The 23,026-nt window shown below is 40.2% G+C and overlaps 1 protein-coding gene across 1 annotated transcript; it reads right to left on the minus strand.

Moving 5' to 3' along the window:
• Positions 1 to 11,037: 11,037 nt before the first annotated feature.
• Positions 11,038 to 16,910, minus strand: NEUROD1 (neuronal differentiation 1). The gene is made up of 2 exons (XM_073577492.1): positions 16,712 to 16,910; positions 11,038 to 13,428 (listed from the first exon to the last, which is right to left on the minus strand). The coding sequence occupies exon 2, from the start codon at positions 13,418 to 13,420 to the stop codon at positions 12,344 to 12,346; it is 1,077 nt and encodes a 358-aa protein (XP_073433593.1). The 5' UTR covers positions 13,421 to 13,428; positions 16,712 to 16,910; the 3' UTR covers positions 11,038 to 12,343.
• Positions 16,911 to 23,026: the final 6,116 nt, after the last annotated feature.

Genomic DNA, 23,026 nt, shown 5'->3' on the forward strand with positions numbered 1-23,026 from the left:
TGCTCATGGATGGGATAGTACGTCATAGCGATCAGCGGCACTCACGGGGGGAGCGCCGCTGATCGCGGTCGGGTGTCAGCTGATTATCACAGCTGAAACCCGGCACTATGTGTCAGGGGCGGTCACGGACCACCCCCGACATGTTAACCCCTGGCACACTGCGATCAAACACGATCACAGTGTACCGGAGGTTTAGGGAAGCATCGGCAGGGAGGGGGCTCCCTCCGTGCTTCCTTGATCCCCCCGGAGAAGCGCGATGTGCTGCGCTGCTCCGGAGGCCTCCTTCCCTGCAGGTCCTCGGATCCAAAATGGCGGCGGGGACCTTCGGGGGCCTGCAGGGAGCCGGCTTCCTCATGACTGCAAAGTGCTGGCATGAGGAAGCCTCCAGCACTGCCTGTGGCAGATCGCTGATCTGTCACAGCGATCTGTGATGTGACAGATAAGCGATTTGTCACACGACAGTTATGTCCCCCCTGGGACAGTATAATAAAGTTTAAAAAAAGTGTAAAAATAATTTATAAAGAATCGTTAAATAAATTTAAAAAAAAAAAATATTCCCTAATAAATTCATTTTTTGGAAATAAAAAAACAAAACAATAAAAGTACACATATTTAGTATCGCCGCGTCCTTAACGACCCGCCCTATAAAACTGTCCCATTAGTTAACCGCTTTTAGCACACCCCTTAAAAAATAAAAATAAAAAAGCAAAAAATAATGATTTATTATCATACCGCCGAACAAAAAGTGCAATAACGTTCAATCAAAACGACGGATATAAATAAGCATGGTACCATTGAAAACGTCATCTTGTCCCGCAAAAAAACGAGCTGCCACACAGCATCATCAGTGAAAAAATATAAAAGTAATAGCTCGCAGAATAAAGCGATTCAAAAATAATTATTTTTTTATCTAAAATTGTTTTCATTGCATAAAAGCTCCAAAACATAAAAAACGACATAAATGAGGTATCGCTGTAATCGTACTGACCCGAAGAATAAAAGGGCTTTATCAATTTTACCGCACGCGGAACAGTGTAAACGCACCCCCCAAAAGAATTTCTTGAAATGCTGGTTTTTGTTCATTCTGCGTCCCAAAAATCGGAATAAAAGGCAATCAAAAAATGTCACATGCCCGAAAATGGTACCAATAAAAACGTCAACTCTTCCCGCAAAAAATAAGACCTCACAGGACTCAGCGGGTCAAAATATGGAAAAATTATAGCTCTCAAAATGTGGTCATGCAAAAACTATTTTTACACTAAAAAGCATCTTTTAGCATATGACAGCTGCCAAACATAAAAACCCACTATAAATAGTAAATCAAACCCCCCTATATCACCCCCTTAGTTATGGAAAAATAATAAAATTAAAAAATGTATTTATTTCCATTTTCCCATTAGGGTTAGGGCTAGGGTTAAGGTTAGGGCTAGGGTTAGGGCTGAGATTAGGGTTAGGGGTGTGATGGGGTTAGGGTTGGAGTTAGAATTGGGGGGTTTCCACTGTTTGGGCACATCAGGTGCTCTCCAAACGCAACATGGCGTCTGATCTCAATTCCAGCCAATTCTGCATTGAAAAAGTCAAACGGTGCTCCTTCCCTTCCAAGCTCCGCCATGCGCCCAAGCAGTGTTTTACCCCCACATATGGGGTATCAGCCTACTCAGGACAAATTGCAAAACAACTTTTGGGGTCCAATTTCTCCTGTTACCCTTAGGAAAATAAAAAATTGGGGACAAAAATATCATTTTTGTGGGAAAAAATATGATTTTTTTATTTTCTCGCCCGGGCGTTATAAACTTGTGAAGCACTTGGGGGTTCAAAGTGCTCACCACACATCTAGATAAGTTCCGTGGGGGGTCTAGTTTCCAAAATGATGTCATTTGTGGGGGGTTTCCACTGTTTAGGCACATCAGGGACTTTCCAAACGCGGCATGGCGTCCAATCCCAATTCCAGCCAAAAAAGTCAAATGGCGCTGCTTCCCTTCCGAGCTCTGCCATGCACCCAAATAGTGGTTTACCCCCACATGTTGGGTATCAGCGTACTCAGGACAAATTGCACAATAACTTTTAAGGTCCTGTTACCCTTGGGAAAATAAAAATTTGGGGTAAAAAGATCATTTTTGTGGAAAAAATGTGATTTTTTACTTTTACGACTGTACGTTATAAACTTCTGTGAAGCCCTGGGAGGTTCAAAGTTCTCACCACACATCTAGATAAGTTCCTTGGGGGGTCTAGTTTCCAAATTCGTGTCATTTGTGGGGGGTTTCCACTGTTTTGGCACATCAGGGGCTTTCCAAACGCGACATGGTGTCCGATCTCAATTCCAACCAAAAATTCAAATGGCGCTGCTTCCCTTCCGAAGTCTGCCATGCGCCCAAATAGTCGTTTTCACCCACATATGGGGTATCAGCGTACTCAGGACAAATTGCACAATAATGTTTAGCATCCTGTTACCCTTGGGAAAATAAAAATTGGGGGTGAAAAGATCACTTTTGTGGAAAAAATATGATTTTTTAATTGTACGGCTGTACGTTATAAACTTCTGTGAAGCCCTTGTGGGTTCAAAGTTCTCACCACATATCTAGATAAGTTCCTTTGGGGGTCTAGTTTCCAAAATGGGGTTACTTATAGGGGGTTTCCACTGTTTAGGCACATCAGGGGCTCTCCAAACGTGACATGGCGTCCGATCTGAATTCCAGCCAATTTTACATTGAAAAAGTCAAACGGCGCTCCTTCCCTTCTGATCTCTGCCATGCACTGAAACAGTGGTTCCCCCACATATCAGGTATCAGCGTACTCATGACAAATTGCACAATAACTTTTTCAGTCCAATTTCTCCTGTTACCCTTGGTAAAATAAAAAAAATTGAACCTGAAGTAATTTTTTTGTGAAAAAAGTTAAATGTTCATTTTTTTTTTAAACATTCAAAAAATTCCTGTGAAGCACCTGAAGGGTTAATAAACTTCTTGAATCTGGTTTTGAGCTCCTTGAGGGGTGCAGTTTTTAGAATGGTGTCACTTTTGGGTATTTTCTATTATATACACCCCTCAAAGTGACTTCAAATGTGATGTGGTCCGTAAAAATAAAATGGTGTTGTAAAAATGAGAAATGGCTGGTCAACATTTAACCCTTATAACTTACTAACAAAAAATTGTTGGTTCCCAAATTGTGCTGATGTAAATTAAACATATGTGAAATGTTACTTATTAAGTTTTTTGTGTGCCGTATCTCTGTGATTTAAGGGCATAAAAATTCAAAGTTGGAAAATTGCAAAATTTTCAAAATTTTTGCCAAATTTCCGTATTTTTCACAAATAAACGCAAGTTATTTGAATGAAATTTTACCACTAACATGAAGTACAATATGTCATGAGAAAATATTGTCAGAATCAGTGGGATCCATGGAAGCGTCTCAGAGTTATTAACTCATAAAGGGACAGTGGTCAGAATTGTAAAAATTGGCCCGGTCATGAACGTGCAAACCACCCTTGGGGGTAAAGGTGTTAAAAAAAATTAATATTATTAATAATGAGAGTTTAGAATTTTTAATTAAATATCAACAAAATACACCAAAATTTGGGACCTAAATATATACTGCATTTAGAAACATCATCAACATAGAGTAGGAGGAGGAGGAATACATACCCCGGAAGAAGGCTGAACGCCAAAACGTGCGTTGGGGCTGGCACCATCACCCACAGGAGGTAAATTGTATTCTTGCACTTATCTGATCATTCATATATGATTATTTAGTACTAGCTATGAACCCGTTCTACGCCCGAGTGGTGAGCATTTTAATTGGTATATGGTCTCCCATCCTGGTATGTGCTGCCACCCTTCTATCCTGGTACGCATGGCACCCCTCATTCCTATCCTGGTATGCATGGTACCCTCGCCCCCCCAATCCTGGTATGCATGGCACCCCATTCTTCATCCTGGTATGCATGGTCCCCTCACCCCTCAATCCTGGTATGCATGGTACTTCCTCATCCCTATCCTGGTATGCATGGTCCCCTCACCCCCTATCCTGGTATGCATGGTACCCCTCATCCCTCAATCCTGGTATGCATGGTACTCCCTCATCCCTATCCTGGTATGTATGGTCCCCTCACCCCCAATCCTGGCATGCATGGTACCCCTCATCCCCCAATCCTGGTATGCATGGTACCCTTCATCCCCCAATCCTGGTAAGCATGGTCCTCTCACCCCCCCAATCCTGGTATGCATGGGACCCCATTATTCATCCTGGTATGCATGGTCCCCTCACCCCCCTTTTCGTGGTATGCATGGTCCCCTCACTCCCCTTTCATGGTATGCATAGTCCCCTCACCCCCCTATCCTGGTATGCAAGGCCCCCTCACCCCCCAATCCTGGTATGCATGGTCCTCTCACCCCCCTATCCTGGTATGCATGGTCCTCTGTCCTCTCACCCCCCCCTATCCTGGTATGCATGGTCCTCTCACCCCTCCCTATCCTGGTATGCATGGTCCTCTCACCCCCCTATCCTGGTATGCATGGTCCCCTCACCCTCTATCCGGGTATACTGTACATGTTCCTCTCACCACCCAATCCTGGTATGCATGGTCCCCTCACCCCTATCATGGTATGCATGGTACCCCTTATCCCCCAATCCTGGTATGCATGGTACTCACTCATCCCTATCCTGGTATGTATGGTCCCCTCACCCCCTATCCTGGTATGCATTGTACCCCTCATCCCCCCATCCTGGTATGCATGGTACCCCTCATCCCCAATCCTGGTATGCATAGTCCTCTCACCCCCCTATCCTGGTATGCATGGTCCCCTCACCCCCTATCCTGGTATGCATGTTACCCTTCATCCCCGAATCCTGGTATGCATAATACGTACCCCTCATCCCCCAATCCTGGTATGCATGGTACCCCTCATCCCCCAATCCTGGTATGCATGGTACCCCTCATCCCCCAATGCTGGTATGCATGGTACCCCTCATCCCCCAATCCTGGTAAGCATGGTCCTCTCACCTCCCCTATCCTGGTATGTATCGTCCTCTCACCTCCCCTATCCTGGTATGCATGGTCCCCTCACTCCTATTAAAACTACACACATACAAAAAAAAACATTTATACTCACCCTTCCTTCCTGTGCTCCAGCACTGTCACCACTTTCTGCTGGAGGCCGGGGGAGGAGTCTGGCGCCGGAGTACGCGCATGCCCATAGCGCTGTCCGGCGCCATATTGCTGAAGACACACTGCAAGTGTGTCTTCAGTAAAATGGCGCCGGATCGCGCTATGCGCCTGTGCGATTTCGGCCGCACTCCCGCTCCGATCTCCGGCCGAAGAGAAGCGCCGCGGCAACGCTCCTCCCAGTCAGGTAAGTATGTAAGCATGGCATCAGAGATGGTAGTATGCAGTGTGTACGGTACCACCATCTCCGGCGCCATACACACTCCTCACTACTGGCTGCCTCATTCTGTCTGGAGCCAGACTGCGCAGGCGCGTCGCGCTTGCGCAGTCTATAAAGGCTTCGGACAGAGTGACGCTTACAGCGTTATATTATAGATTGGGCAGCACGGTGGCTCAGTGGTTAGCGGGTCCTGGGTTCGAATCCCACCAAGGACAACATCTGCAAGGAGTTTGTATGTTCTCCCTGTGTTTGCGTGGGTTTCCTCCGGGCACTCCGGTTTCCTCCCACACTCCAAAGACATACTGATAGGGAATTCAGATTGTGAGCCCCATCGGGGACAGTGATGAAATGTGTGCAAACTGTAAAGCGCTGCGGAATATGTTAGTGCTATATAAAAATAAAGATTATTATTATTATTATAGATTATCTTGTGGATAAAGTATGCCCATATGGGGCTTTTTTCTTTTCAGCTACCTTGCTGTATAGGAGCATAATCATTGTAATCAGTGTATTATTCTCTGGTCATTTTCCCCTTCAATTTCTCCTCTTTTATTTCTTCACCAGCAGCTATAACCCAGGATAGTGTTGGTTTATTTAGTATTCAGCTCCAGAATCACTGTAGATTAGTTCCAGTTTTCCAAGGACAAACTCAATTTTGGCTACTGGTATTCTCATATTCAGCAATCCAAATAAACTATTATTCCAGAATGCCCAATGGCCAACAGCCACAGATGGAGCATTGTTTACTGATGAAAACCCCAATTAAAAAATATATATATATTCATCATAACTCTAGACATTTTCTAGGAGTCTGGGTTTTTATTTATTTTCATCTGACCCCTACAAATCTAACATCTAAAAATTAAAAGATTCCTTTTTGGGCTGGACCTACAGTAGAATTCTGCAGAACAGAATACTGGTGATGATGTACATTAAAAAATAGTCCGTTGAGTCCAATAATTTGGAAGGAGCTGTTGACTGTTTTATTTGAATCAGTTCCTCCTGACCATAATTTCATAGCTCTCAGAGAAGATAAGGTGTCTCTGGCAGCAGCTAGCCACCTCTCCAAAAGTGTCGGATCAGTGAGTGGCTTGCAAGGAAATTAACCATTAAAATTAAACTTTTAATATATTTTAAAACTTATATAAACATAAAATTAGAAAACAAAATTGAGTTTGTCAGATTCACACAGGATCTTAACATAAACGATATTGGCTTAAAATTTACATCAGAAGATAATCAATGAAAACTTATTTTAATATGCTTAAATGCCTTCAAGGAAGACACAACATGTCCTAGCAATCTAAAATGTAGGCACCGGGGTTTGGGTGCTTATAGTGAAATACATGTATCATCAGTAACTGTATAGATGTTTTCTGTAACTGAAAAAGTCCTAGTTGGACATTTCTTTATTAGTGGGAATTTGGTATATTTTAAGTTATATCGAACAGGGTAAAAAAAACTGCGTCACTAGTTTTGATGAAGATGCTTGCGCTAGTTTCATCTTGGGTCTGCAGCAGAGGGTGTCTGCACGGCTCACATAAGGATTGCGTCATCGGGGGAAGTGATGACGCATGCACAGTTGCACTCTGGACTTCACAACATCGTGCGTCCGAGCGGTTCGCGTTAATGGAAAATGCAAACGCATGCGCAGACTCGCTCTGGACTTCACAGCAGCGGGTGCTTGCGTGCCCAAGTCATTACATTGCATGACGTGGACCGCAAGGACTGGTGACATATAGACAATTCGCCTTCACAGACTTCTAGTGCCTGTAGGCAAATATGACATGCATAACGAGGACGCTGGAGACATACTATCTAAGGCTGGTTTCACACTTGCGGTTTTTGCGCTGTTTTTTAGCGCAAAAAAAAGCATACGTTTTTTCCCATATCTTTTACATGAGTGCGCATAGGTACGCATACACATGCGTTTGTATGCACATGCGGTTTTTTGTAGTGTGCGTTCGGGCGCACAAAATGCATCCTGTTGCATTTTTTGTGCGTCCGACTTGCCCCAAAAAACGCATGTGCATGCAATGTGTTTTTAACAGCAAAACACCCATTAAAGTCTATAGGTGCGCATACGTGCGCATTGTAATGCGCACGGATGCACAAGAAAGCATGCGTTTTTTTAAAAAACGCACCAAAACCTGGAAAAAACGCACACAAACACGTGATGCGGTTTTTTTCATGCTTTTTTTTCATGCGTTTGTGTGTGCAAAAAACGCACAGCAAAAAAACGCAAGTGTGAAAGTAGCCTAATAAGGTCTCTTGCCCTCTAAGCTTGCTTATAGTAGTCAATTACCACTGGGGAGGGATCTTTAAATGGGTTTTAGCATGACACTTGTAGACCGGCAACTAGGCCTCAGCGCATCATGGATGTCAACGTGTTGATAACAATTTTTCCCGGAACCTCCTGAGGAACCATATGACGGAGGTGAAACGCATCAAGGCTATATTCACGGCAGGGGTGCAGACAAGAGCAACTCAAATCTGGATGCCTTGTCTTTGGTTTTTGCATTTATGCCCCCTTTGTTTGATTACATATAGCAGGTGATACAAATGATTGTAGAAGGAGGAGGGAATGGCTGTCGGCCAAATAAGCAACTGGAAAAAAGCTATGAAAAGTGTATGGGCACCTTTTGGCCACGTTCAGTATTTGGTCAATATTTCTAAGCCAAATTCCGGAGTGGAACAACCAGAGGGAAAGTATAATAGAAACACGTCACCACTTCTGTATTTATCACCCACTCCTGGTTTTAGCTTACATAAATACTAATGTAAAATACTGAACATGTGAACGTGGCCTTAATTTGCATTTTGATAGCTGTGATGTAAATCTATATGGGTGCCAAATATCGGCTCCAGTAAGAAGAAAGGCCGGATACCATTGATGACTAATGGTTTTCTGTCCTGCATTGGTTGAGGTCGAACGGGACAATTGATCTCACAGAAAGAAAACTGGGCCCATAGGAACAGTTTGTCATCAATTTGAATTTTGTACTTTTTTCACTGTACTCAATGGAATAATGACGGGAGAGCCAGACCTATGGGACCGAGGTCTATGACAAAGGATTTGACACTTTATAATGCAAAGTTTAAATATGAAAAAGTGATCCGCACGAAGGCAGATAGTGCATTGAACTATGCAGCTTTATGTACTGAGTTTTTTAATATATATGTTTTAAAAAATTAAAGCGCTAATTTATTTATACATTTCCGCAACTTTATAATGCAGTTACTGGAACGATAATAATATATTGTACAGTGGATAATTAGTGATTAGCAAGAAAACAGACGTATGAGAGGGAAAGTAAAAGTCAGCTCAACACATTAAGTTGCCCTTTAGTTGGATGTAAATCCTCACACGGAGCCGTCCTAGTGTGGGGTGTGAAAATTCAACATGCAGAAAAAAAAGAGATTGTCCTCCTGCCATGATTAGTTCAGTTTAAAAAGTAAAAAAAAAACCTTTATTTTATTTTATAAGAAATGAAAAAGTACACTGGTCAACACAGAAATCCAAAGTACATAACCGACGCGTTTCAGCTACAAGCCTTAATCGGGGACCATAATTAAGGCTTGTAGCTGAAACGCGTCGGTTATGTACCGGTACTTCGAATTTCTATGGTAACCAGTGTATTTTTTTCATTTCATAGAAATTAAAATAAAGATTTTTTTTTAACTTTTTTAACTGAACTAACCATGGCTGGAGGACAATCTCTTTTCATCTGCATGATTAGTGATTGGTTCCAATAAATGAAGTATAAAGCCCTTTATGTGCAGAATATATAATTTTGTCTGTGTAGATGTCATTTGATTTTTTGATACCTGCCATGTACAAAAAAAATACCTATTACCATGCACATAAAAACTTGCACCCCTGCCATCATCTTCATAAAATCAGCTCTCACTGGTTGTCTCCTACCAGTAAGGTAAGTCAGGGAAGCAGTGCTCTCCTGAGAGCTTGTGTGGATCTCTCTGGGAGCAGCCTGTGTTTTGCAGTGCAGCCATGCATAAACAATATCATTTTCATAAATTAAATCCTCCCCTGCAGAAGGAACATCTGTGCCTGCCCCACTCTGAATACAAGACAGTGGCATGACGGATACCCCCTTCCCTGACACCCCACAACTTGGAGGGGATGTAGTTTTGTCTTAGTACAAATGGCACCTGCAGGAATAAATGTGCATGGTCAAAATAATGTGTATTCCTATAGTCACCATCCCATATGTCACAAATCTGGGGTTGAGGAAAGGGTTAATAATTACCAGTGCACAAAACTCTGCAATTATAATGTGTCTCCAGAGAGGACAGGCGGAGGGGAACACCAGGCTTCCAGGGATCAGATCTCACGTGTAGTTAGTAAAATTAGTTATATGAGCTACTGGAATGATTAATTATTCTCAGTGATATTACTGCTATTATTTGTATTCATTATTATTTGACATCTGTGATTGTCAGCAATACCTTTCACTTCTGCACGAAATTACTGTTGACTAGGGACATTTCCCAGCATTATTGCCACTTGTTAACTAATCCACGGTCAATATTAATCGTTAATATAAATTGCATATAGTATATAAGTGTGTATGCTAATCATCAAACAAATGCAGAACAGTTTCAGGAAACAAGTAAATGAATAGAACATTTCATGTGCGAAATGTAGCTAAAATGTGAATCAAACAGCAAATAAGGTAAGGCCGACAATAAAAACTGCCACACTGACTATTGTTCTATCCAACAATCATTTTTATTACTCTGGTTCATAGGTTTTTTTATTAGTATGGCACAGAAGAATAAACTATAGATAAATTAATAGATAGACAGATAGATAAGATAAGATAGATAGATAGATAGATAGATAGATAGATAGATAGATAGATAGATAGATAGATATGGGATAGATAAAGAGATCGATAAGAGATAGATATGTGATAGATAGATAATAGATAGACAGGTACATAATAGATGATAGATAGATAGATAGATAGATAGATAGATAGATAGATAGATAGATATGGAATAGATAAAGAGATCGAAAAGAGATAGATATGTTATAGATAGATAATAGATAGACAGATACATAATAGATAATAGATAGATAGATAGACAGATACATAATAGATAAATAGATGATAGAGAGATAGAAAGATATAGATATGAGATAGATAGATAGATAGATAGATATGGGATAGATAAAGAGATCGATAATAGATAGATATGTGATAGATAGATAATAGATAGATACATAATAGATGATAGATAAATAGATAGATAGATAGATAGATATGAGATAGATAGATAGATAGATAGATAAGATAAATAGAAAGACAGAAATATAATAGATAGATAGATAGATAGATAGATAGAAAGATAGACAGATATGGGATAGATAGATAGATAGATAGATAGATATGGGATAGATAAAGAGAACGATAAGAGATAGATATGTGATAGATAATAGATAGACAGATACAGAATAGATGATAGATAGATAGATAGATAGATAGATAGACAGACAGATGGATAGAAAATTAATTTAAAAGACCTTTCTTGCCTGAAAAGCAAACCTCTTTATAAATGTAATTGATTAATAGATCAGACAGACATAATCCAGTAGGAATTCCAGACAGAATAATAAATCACCATCAGACTGAAGTGTTGAATACTATTTTATATAGAATAATGGGTTTGCATGGATCTGTGCGGTACATCATTGTATACAGGGTAACAAACAGGATAACAGCACAAATTATTCCCAAATTGAACCAGCAATAAATACACTTCAGACAGCAATGATTGGTACCGTATCATCATCATCATCATCATCATCATTAACATCATGCGGCAGCTAATAGTCTAATTACAGATTAAGAAATGGTGTTGGATTGATTTCACCTACTGCAATAAGTTACATTCATAGACACTGTATTCATCGCTGCTCTACAGAACTGCACGAACCCTGTGTATGGAAAGCACTGTATACTACTCCATGTCTGATAGTCAAGCAGCTTGTATCTAGATAAATGAGACTGGCATGAAGACTTGTGCAGTGCAATGATAATGGTAAGGTTACTGCTATTAAGGTCCCAAATGATTCCTTTGCATCCTGTGTTCCATCTAACACTGGAGATTAAAGAGTTAAAAGAGAATGATTAAGGACTGATAATAATGAAAAAAAATGCAGGGCTTGGAGCCCCACACTCGTGATCTCCACATTTAACCCTTAAACATGTGCATTGTGTTAAAAGGACCTACAGCATGCGATTCCCTCCTAGGTAGCAAAACCTTGTGTGCTGTAGTTTTTCATAACGGATCTGGGTGATCAAACTTCTAAGGCAACACAACTTTCTAAGCACTTTGCTGCTGGTTTAAATTAGTTTTTTTTTTCTAAATCAATCTTTTGCTTTATTTTTTTTTTCTATAAATTAGATATAATTCTACTTCCTCATCTTATAAAAAAAGATCGATGGAGCTGCATGGTTTAAAATAGGAAATTCACATTATAAAAAAGTCATTTAAAAATTCTGTACAAAAAAAAAATCAGCAATGGGTTTAACAACAACTAGTAGTAAAAGGTTGATTGAAAAATAGAATTTCTATATATTTCATTTATTGGCCAACTATTCGTTTAAAAATTGCATAGATCCTAATTATTGCTTCATGATTATTCTTAATTTCTCCCCCTGCCCAAGGATTTTAGCTGGATACAAATAAAATAATTACACAATATTGACACAGTTCAAATTCAGTAATTCATGAATTTAGGGTAGAGTATGTACAGAATAATACAGCAGGTCAGTAGGGATATCCAATCCTAGGGTCTACAGGCAGTAAAGATCAAACCTTATTTATTAAATTGATGGAACACCTTGCACTTTCCAGCCATTGGACCTATAGTTTGTAAACAGGACAGTGCCATCTCATTACCCCCCAGTGTCACTCATTTGATCTCTCAGCAATTAATCATGAAAGATGGCATTAAGCTGGGAACTCAGCACTCTTTCGTGGTGTGTTTGCCCGTCATAGGACATAATGCTGTCTATAGGGATCTCACAACGTGGTCCAGCGTTGGAGAACAGAGCCCCATGGCTTTGAGCTATGGTAGCAGGGTAGTGCATGGTGAAGGCATAGTTCTTCTCAAACTCTCCTGAAGGTTCGTGCTTAAAAGAAAAGTTCCCATTTACACTCAGAGGGGGGCTGAGAGGACCATCAAACGAGGGGCTGGTGCAGTCAGTGACTGTGCTTTCAAAGAAGGGCTCCAGAGCAACACCATACGAATGGGGCTTGGCTTGAAAGATGTGAGAGCTGTCCATGGTACCATAAGGAGGACTAGGAAGACCAGGAGACTGATATGGATAAGGGTGCAGGGGAAAGGAAGCACTGGCAGCTTGCATATGTGGTGGCATATCCTGGTTCTGTTCTGGAAGAAAAGTTCTAGGGTTTAACTGAAGGCAGCCAGCTACTAGGTTAGTGGTAGGTTGGGACAAGCCTTTGCAAAGAGTCTGCACGAAAGACACTAGATCTGGACTCTTCCCAGATCTTAGGATCTCAGAAAGTGCCCAGATGTAATTCTTGGCCAGGCGCAAGGTCTCGATCTTGGACAACTTTTGCGTCTTGGAGTAACAGGGGACAACCTTGCGTAGACTGTCCAGGGCAGCATTCAGACCATGCATGCGATTTCTCTCCCTGGCATTGGCTTTCATACGCCTCATTTTAAAGCGCTCGATCCTGGCTTTAGTCATTTTCTTCTTCTTAGGTCCTCTTCTCTTAGGTTTCTGGTCATCATCATCTTCATCATCATCACCATCATCGTCGTCGTCGTCATTGTCATCTTCATCATCTTCCTCTTCGTCAATCTCCTCTCCATTGTGATGCTTTAGAGAATCTTCGTCTTCATCTTTAAGCATTCCATCCAAGTCATCGTCCTTCTTCTCCAGGTCGTGCTCATCTTGAGAACTTAGACATTCATCCACCCAACCTCTGGAAACTTGGCTCTCGCTCATAATCAAGCCATTATCGCGATAGGACTTTGTCATCTTTAAATCTGGAGGAAAAATGGACATTGGAGTAAAAGGACAACATGATAAAGTGTGATGATGATAGATCGTACAATAAGTCCTCCTGAACATTGTAATGGGGGATCCTTCTCCCCAAATTCTCAACTCTAACCTGATGGGTGTTACACAGACCTCAACGTGTTAGGACAATTTGACTTTACTAACTGCAACTAAAACTCAATAATGATCAAAAAGGGAACATGTGGAATTTACTGTAAAAAATGATGCATTTTCTTTCAAACACCAAATTGTAATTAAAAAAAAATCAATGCACAATTAGACAAAGACCAGAATTAGAGTAGAGGGATCAGGTGCATCTCAGACCCTTATTAGGGACAGCCACCATCTGCAGGTTACTGAATGGGATGAGTGCTGTGGTGTGTGCATCACAAAGGGAAAATAAAGTATATTGGGTAGATGCATGACAGAATCTGCATGAATCTGATGTAGTGCAATGGGGGAGACGAGGGATATATACAGAGCACAAACAGGCAGGTATAATAAAAGCTTCATAGATAGTAATGTCCCTTATAGAAACAGGCAGCAGATGGCAGATTAACCATATGGGACAGATACAGAAAGGCAGGCATCTATAGGGGAAAGTTTCCACGTGTGTGTGTATAATACATATATACTCAAATACACTATCTATGTACCCATATCTCATATATAAATATATATATATACATATATTCATATTCTTAAGAATTGCTTATTTAAATATATAATATAAGCAATATAAATAAGCAATTCGTAAGAATATGAATATATGTATAAATATATATATATGTGTGTGTGTGAGATATGGGTACATATATAGTGTATTTGAGTGTATATATATATGTGTGTGTGTGTGTGAGATGTGGGTACATATATAGTGTATTTGAGTGTATATATATATATATATGTGTGTGTGTGTGTGAGATGTGGGTACATATATAGTGTATTTGAGTGTATATATATATATGTGTGTGTGTGTGAGATGTGGGTACATATATAGTGTATTTGAGTATATATATATATATGTGTGTGTGTGTGAGATGTGGATACATATATAGTGTATTTGAGTGTGTATATATATATATGTGTGTGTGTGTGAGATGTGGGTACATATATAGTGTATTTGAGTGTATATATATATATGTGTGTGTGTGTGAGATGTGGGTACATATATAGTGTATTTGAGTGTATATATATATGTGTGTGTGTGTGTGTGTGTGTGAGATGTGGGTACATATATAGTGTATTTGAGTGTGTGTATATATATATATATGTGTGTGTGTGTGTGAGATGTGGGTACATATATAGTGTATTTGAGTGTATATATATATATGTGTGTGTGTGTGTGAGATGTGGGTACATATATAGTGTATTTGAGTGTGTGTATATATATATATATATGTGTGTGAGATGTGGGTACATATATAGTGTATTTGAGTGTATATATATATATATATGTGTGTGTGTGTGTGTGTGTGAGATGTGGGTACATATATAGTGTATTTGAGTGTATATATATATATGTGTGTGTGTGTGAGATGTGGGTACATATATAGTGTATTTGAGTGTATATATATATATATATATGTGTGTGTGTGTGTGTGAGATATGGGTACATATATAGTGTATTTGAGTGTGTGTATATATATGTGTGTGTGTGTGAGATATGGGTACATATATAGTGTATTTGAGTGTATATATATATATATGTGTGTGTGTGAGATGTGGGTACATATATAGTGTATTTGAGTGTATATATATATATATATATATGTGTGTGTGTGTGAGATGTGGGTACATATATAGTGTATTTGAGTGTATATATATATATATATATATATATGTGTGTGTGTGAGATATGGGTACATATATAGTGTATTTGAGTGTATATATATATATATGTGTGTGTGTGTGAGATGTGGGTACATATATAGTGTATTTGAGTGTATATATATATATATGTGTGTGTGTGAGATGTGGGTACATATATAGTGTATTTGAGTGTATATATATATATATGTGTGTGTGTGAGATGTGGGTACATATATAGTGTATTTGAGTGTATATATATATATATGTGTGTGTGTGAGATGTGGGTACATATATAGTGTATTTGAGTGTGTATATATATATATATATATATGTGTGTGTGTGAGATGTGGGTACATATATAGTGTATTTGAGTGTATATATATATATGTGTGTGTGTGAGATGTGGGTACATATATAGTGTATTTGAGTGTATATATATATATATATGTGTGTGTGTGAGATGTGGGTACATATATAGTGTATTTGAGTGTATATATATATATATATATGTGTGTGTGTGAGATGTGGGTACATATATAGTGTATTTGAGTGTATATATATATATATATATGTGTGTGTGTGAGATATGGGTACATATATAGTGTATTTGAGTGTATATATATATATATGTGTGTGTGTGTGAGATGTGGGTACATATATAGTGTATTTGAGTGTATATATATATATGTGTGTGTGTGAGATGTGGGTACATATATAGTGTATTTGAGTGTATATATATATATATATATATGTGTGTGTGTGAGATGTGGGTACATATATAGTGTATTTGAGTGTATATATATATATGTGTGTGTGTGAGATGTGGGTACATATATAGTGTATTTGAGTGTATATATATATATATATGTGTGTGTGTGAGATGTGGGTACATATATAGTGTATTTGAGTGTATATATATATATATGTGTGTGTGTGTGAGATATGGGTACATATATAGTGTATTTGAGTGTATATATATATATATGTGTGTGTGTGTGAGATGTGGGTACATATATAGTGTATTTGAGTGTATATATATATATGTGTGTGTGTGAGATGTGGGTACATATATAGTGTATTTGAGTGTATATATATATATGTGTGTGTGTGTGAGATGTGGGTACATATATAGTGTATTTGAGTGTATATATATATATGTGTGTGTGTGTGAGATGTGGGTACATATATAGTGTATTTGAGTGTATATATATATATATATGTGTGTGTGTGAGATGTGGGTACATATATAGTGTATTTGAGTATATATATAGTCAAGTATTAAGTTCTCCCTATTCCGGGAGCAGCTATAAGTGCACACAGGGATCAGTCGCAGCGATTATGGAGATGTTTTAGATGCTATTTTATTATAGTCCCTGTATATAATTTTAGCTTAAAGGGAATAAGTCACACTCATGAGCGGAGTGACTGGGGCTGTGCAGTGATGGCGCTGCTTCTTACCTTTATTCTAGCGTCTCCTTGGCAGTGACAGTCTCATAACCTCTCCAGTGGGCACAAAGCAAAGTTGCAGGTGCTGAGGTGATTTTTCCCCTTAATTCTGGGCTTGTGCTGAGGCTCGGGGGGTTATATAGCGGCTCCAGTGACGCTGATAAGAGACAAGTGATGAGGAGGAGGAGGAGGATAGGTGAGGGGACAGCAGTCACACAGATTATTCCTGTGCGCAGGCGCAGGATGGGGCCTCAGGCTCCGCCCGGTGACTTTTCCCCGGCACGCGCCATATGGCCAGGCAAGCGGCCCGCGGCGTCACGTGACGCGCTGGTTGGTATAGCGCCGCGCTGCGCCCTCTCTCCCCGCGCTCGGCGCTCTGGGTCCCGGCCCTTTGTGGCCATCTGTCGCCTGTTACACATTCTGCGGACCTGCTTGTTGTCCCCGCAGGACGAGGGTTAACCCCTTCCTCTCCCCGGGCATTGTGTTCACTAGCGGTGACAGAAGGAGGCAGGGGGGAGGCGGCGGGCAGTGCCCTCACACTGGCGACCCAGAGTCCGCTCCGGAGCGCGGATTCCGACACTTCAGACCTGCTGTTAAACGGAGAGCTCCTCTTTTCATGTCTCTTCCTTTTTATACTTCATTCATTTCCTTTTCATTTGGAGGGCACTCTTCCTTCTCTTCTTCCTTCTCTTCTTCCTTCTCTTCTTCCTTCTCTTCTTCCTTCTCTTCTTCCTTCTCTTCTTTCTTCTCTTCTTCCTTCTCTTCTTCCTTCTCTTCTTCCTTCTCTTCTTCCTTCTCTTCTTCCTTCTCTTCTTTCTTCTCTTCTTTCTTCTCTTCTTCCTTCTCTTCTTCCTTCTCTTCTTCCTTCTCTTCTTTCTTCTCTTCTTCCTTCTCTTCTTCCTTCTCTTCTTCCTTCTCTTCTTCCTTCTCTTCTTCCTTCTCTTCTTTCTTCTCTTCTTCCTTCTCTTCTTTCTTCTCTTCTTCCTTCTCTTCTTCCTTCTCGTCTTCCTTCTCTTCTTCCTTCTCGTCTTCCTTCTCTTCTTCCTTCTCTTCTTCCTTCTCTTCTTCCTTCTCTTCTTCCTTCTCTTCTTCCTTCTCTTCTTCCTTCTCTTCTTTCTTCTCTTCTTCCTTCTCTTCTTCCTTCTCTTCTTCCTTCTCTTCTTCCTTCTCTTCTTCCTTCTCTTCTTTCTTCTCTTCTTTCTTCTCTTCTTCCTTCTCTTCTTCCTTCTCTTCTTCCTTCTCTTCTTTCTTCTCTTCTTCCTTCTCTTCTTCCTTCTCTTCTTCCTTCTCTTCTTCCTTCTCTTCTTTCTTCTCTTCTTCCTTCTCTTCTTCCTTCTCTTCTTCCTTCTCTTCTTCCTTCTCTTCTTCCTTCTCTTCTTCCTTCTCTTCTTCCTTCTCTTCTTCCTTCTCTTCTTCCTTCTCTTCTTCCTTCTCTTCTTTCTTCTCTTCTTCCTTCTCTTCTTCCTTCTCGTCTTCCTTCTCTTCTTCCTTCTCGTCTTCCTTCTCTTCTTCCTTCTCTTCTTCCTTCTCTTCTTTCTTCTCTTCTTCCTTCTCTTCTTCCTTCTCTTCTTCCTTCTCTTCTTCCTTCTCTTCTTCCTTCTCTTCTTCCTTCTCTTCTTCCTTCTCTTCTTCCTTCTCTTCTTCCTTCTCTTCTTCCTTCTCGTCTTCCTTCTCTTCTTCCTTCTCTTCTTCCTTCTCTTCTTCCTTCTCTTCTTCCTTCTCTTCTTTCTTCTCTTCTTCCTTCTCTTCTTCCTTCTCGTCTTCCTTCTCTTCTTCCTTCTCTTCTTCCTTCTCTTCTTCCTTCTCTTCTTCCTTCTCTTCTTTCTTCTCTTCTTCCTTCTCTTCTTCCTTCTCGTCTTCCTTCTCTTCTTCCTTCTCGTCTTCCTTCTCTTCTTCCTTCTATTCTTCCTTCTCTTCTTCCTTCTCTTCTTCCTTCTCTTCTTTCTTCTCTTCTTCCTTCTCTTCTTCCTTCTCGTCTTCCTTCTCTTCTTCCTTCTCCTCTTCCTTCTCTTCTTCCTTCTCTTCTTCCTTCTCTTCTTTCTTCTCTTCTTCCTTCTCTTCTTGCTCCTTTTCAGTTTCTCCATTTCTCCTCTTCCCTCTAATGTGTCCTGCTTTCCATCATTCCTTCCTTCTCTCTCTTTCTTTCTTCCCTTCTTCCTTCCATTTCCTCACCTTCCTTCCTTCTAATTCTTTTCCGATTTCTGGCCTCTGGCTGGATCTTTCCTTTTACCTTTACTTCTATTCCTTCTCGTTCTTCCTTTCCTCTTTAATTTGATTCTTAATTAATATTAATTATTTTTTCCTAACCCCTTCCTTTTCCTGTTTCCTTACTTTTGTTTTTCTTCCCATCTTTCTATTTCTTTCCTTTAAAATTTCCTCCTCTTTTTTTTCTTCCATTCTTTCCTGATTTCCCTAATTTAATTGTCTTCCCTTTACTTCATTCTCTTTACACTTCATTTATTCCTAACATTGGTTTAATTCCCAACATCATATCTCCATCATTTTCTTATTTTTTAATCCTTTTTTTCCTTCTTTCTTTTTTCATTTTACTTCTTTCCTTAATATCAATTATTCCCTTTCCTTCTGTTCTCATCTCAGTCATTTTTCCTGTTCCTTCTACTTCCTTCCTTTTCCTTTTTTTTTTAGAAACTTAAATCTCCCATTATTTGCTGTGGACCATCTTGTTCTATATCTTTCTTATCTCTGAGTATTACTCCAGTTTATTCTCATTTTTCCATTGCGCTTGCACCTTTATTTAGTATTTTATTGAGTTTATTTAGCCTTGCAAAAGTTTCCAGCCCCCCTTTGTAATAACCATGTAATAACGCACTGTGCCAATATTACTGCTCATATTATCATCAGAGGCAGAACATGATACTGTAGGACACTCTATATATGTGCCAGAAAATGGACATATCCTGACTCAGTAGATCCTCACCCACAGTGTTTCTGTCTGTCCAGATCAGTCCAATCTCACTGTCCCAGGTGATCGCATCACTTCCCACCATCTCCTGGATTTAGAAGGCGCCTATCTGTGTCTGTATAGCTTCCTGGGAAACTAATTATGTTATTTGACGCAGTCACAGGTAATTAATCACCAGACACTGGAGAATAACACTGCACCAACACTGGAGTCAGGATCCCCAATATGAACGAATATATGTATATACACACACGTGTGCCAATATTCACTGGCAGCTACTTTATATATATGTGTGTGTGTATATATATATATATATAATTATATATACACATATGTGCCAATATTTACTGGCAGCTACTTTATATATATGTGTGGGTGTATATATATATATATATATATATATATATATATATACACATATGTGCCAATATTTACTGGCAGCTACTTTATATATATGTGTGGGTGTATATATATATATATATATATAATTATATATACACATATGTGCCAATATTTACTGGCAGCTACTTTATATATATGTGTGGGTGTGTGTGTGTATATATATATGTATATATATATATATATATATATATACACACACGTGCCAACCAATATTTACTGGCAGCTACCATATATATATATATTGCAATGGCTGCAAATTTCCACATGTACATATACAATATACATATATCTATATCTATATATAGACAGTCAGCAGTAAATGTCCCCCCCATAGAGCAGTTCTCCTCCTCGTACTTGCTCTGAGTGCTTCTCAGATTTGAGCATCCTCCAGCTCATCATCCTGCCCACTGATCTCTTCTGCCTGGTGATACTGTACATTACAGTTTCCCTGTCATTAAGAAATTCACTGGATATTATGACCTTTATTGCTCATATTCATTAGGGTTGGACAAAGCTGAGTTTGTGATTTGGTACAGTCATTACCATGGCACAATATTTTTACATAGGACTGCAGGTAAACTGATTGCTGCAGGTAAATCCTGCTCACCTACATGTGAGCTAGTAAGGAGCTTTGCATACCAGTTGTTGCCTCTTTATATAATGGGGTCTTTTTGCTTATTATTGATTTCATACACACTGGTTTCCTTCCAGCCTAAGCTGCACTTAGAGACAAACCTTTTTAGGGGGATTACACAGAACAATGCCTTATTCCAGAGCATTAAACTGCAAATGCCTCACCTAAATATGGGGGAATGTTCTGCTCTATTTGTGGCATAAGAAGATTACAGGGATGGCTCCAGGTCTCCATCAATCCACTCCAGGCCAATGCTGAGCAGGAGGAAAGGTAGGGCCATCATTAACCCTGCCTGAGCCCCACTGCATGCCATCCATTCTACCTCCTGGGTTAGGGCCCAGCTCCCTGTGACTGATCACTGAGAGATCACTTGTATCTCCTCCTCCTCCTCCTCCTCCTCCAGTGTCTGCTGCCTGACAGACGTCTGAGAGCGACAGATGGGCAGAACAGGTAGCGGGTGCCGCATGGTGTGTATGGAGCCGGGAGGAGGGAGGGATGGAAGAAATCTGTGCAGATGAGTCATCAACACAACAAGTCTAGGTCAGAGGCTACTCGCCCGTGTTTTCGGGGCTTAACCCGCTCACTGCCAGCACCATATGTTCTGGGACTAATCCTCAACACCAGGAACTTTTGCAAGAAACTGTCTAAAATAATAATTTAAAAAAAGTTCAAGTTTATACTGATTGAATCGCACCACGGAGGACCACAAAACTCATTGGAGAGTTCATCGCGTGCATCGATGTTCTCTCGCTGATACTTGTAGTTCTCCAGAGAACTCTACATTGTGTCTTAAACTCTGGTGCGAAACAGAGAATACTTTATGCGAACAATCCAATGCTGCCTGACGGCGGCGGAGCGGCGGGCTCCATCCGATCGTGTTAGATCCGTCTTCTTTTTGGGTGGTGATAATGAGAGCTCTCTTTTCCCTATGGAATCGTTTCCGATGTGATATTGAAAAGCTTGAACAGGATTTGTGATCGCAGTTAGATATCCATTGGATTGCTGCTTTTATCCTTTTTTTTTTTAGACATTTGGAGGTTTTTTTGGGTTGGTTGCCTGTGGAAGTATTAGACCTATGTATATCCAGACCGGTATACCAGTCTCGGTTACAGTATATAACATTCTCCATATGATAGGCGGTGGACTTCATTCACCAAGAAACAAGAGACGATTTAGCACCTCATTTGTTGCATTGCTGCTTCCATTTTTCTCTCCCCCTGTATATATATATATATATATATATATATATACATATTGCCCCAGATGTAATACCGAAAATTGTCAATTTTGACCCATATAACAAGCCTAAAATCATCACCTCACTCACTATATATATATAGTATATATATAGTATATGTACAGTATATATATGAAATTGTCTGACACCTGCGCTGCACCCGAAGCCTCTGACTCTCTTTACATTTTGTAAATTATAAAAATCAGAGATCTCCAGATTATACTGAATTCGACACTACTGGATAAACCTGTTCTTCTTTGGGGAGATATTATTATTACCTATTGTAACCTTCCCAAGTGATTGGACGATATCATGTCCCTGCAATCTCAGGGTAAGATCTGCCTCCCAGCTCTGGGACAGGTGACACTACAAACATTGGGGGAAGCAGGGGGCTGAAAAAAGGATGAGATCCCTGGGTCTATCATATGTAGGGAAGTACAGGATGTCACAAATCAGACACTAATATATTATCATCATTTTGCAAGCAGTCTATTGCTGTAGAACTACAAGTGCCAGCATACATTAATGATAAGTATAAGCGCCACATCCAGAAGTGACAGGTTGCAGTCTTCTATGGATGTATATGCAGCATCTCCTACTACATGTCCAGCTTGATTATTTCCTAAGTGTCCCAGCAGCCACCTGCTCTCTACTGTCACTGCTGACATACAGGTGACATGTGAGCTAGGAATGCTGAAACTTGTGGTTCCACAGCAGCTGCTCATCCACAGGTTTCATAAGCCTGCAGACTGCTGCTCCCCCCAGCCACTATTTATAGACCAATCTGCCATTATTTATTGGATTAATACTGATCCATCCCACGCACCCCCCTGGAGTCACAGTCAGCGCCACTCGGAGCCTCTCCAGGCGGACTGCTGGCCGCAGAGACACGCGAGCCGCACACGCTCCCAACAAAAGCCTCTTTCATGCCTGGGTGAGCCCCCCAGGAGGCAGCCTGGCTGTGGGCTTCTGTCCAACCGACCCCCTCCAAATCCCAACTGACTACTGCAGGCAACCTGCCACCTATTCATCCCCTGGTCTAACTGATTGTGAAAGCCCCCGTCATTTATGCATCATCCATGCCCAAGTGTGCAGTAAGCCTGGGCAGCCATCTAACCCAGTACCATGTCT

Source organism: Dendrobates tinctorius, unplaced genomic scaffold, assembly GCF_039654945.1.
Source record: "Dendrobates tinctorius isolate UK_male_01 unplaced genomic scaffold, ASM3965494v1 ptg000056l, whole genome shotgun sequence".
In the NCBI taxonomy this organism is placed as follows: Eukaryota; Metazoa; Chordata; class Amphibia; order Anura; family Dendrobatidae; genus Dendrobates; species Dendrobates tinctorius.

Bases quoted from the DNA above. Each gene is read 5' to 3' on its own strand.
- NEUROD1 (XM_073577492.1), bottom strand. From the start codon at position 13,420: ATGACAAAGTCCTATCGCGATAATGGCTTGATTATGAGCGAGAGCCAA.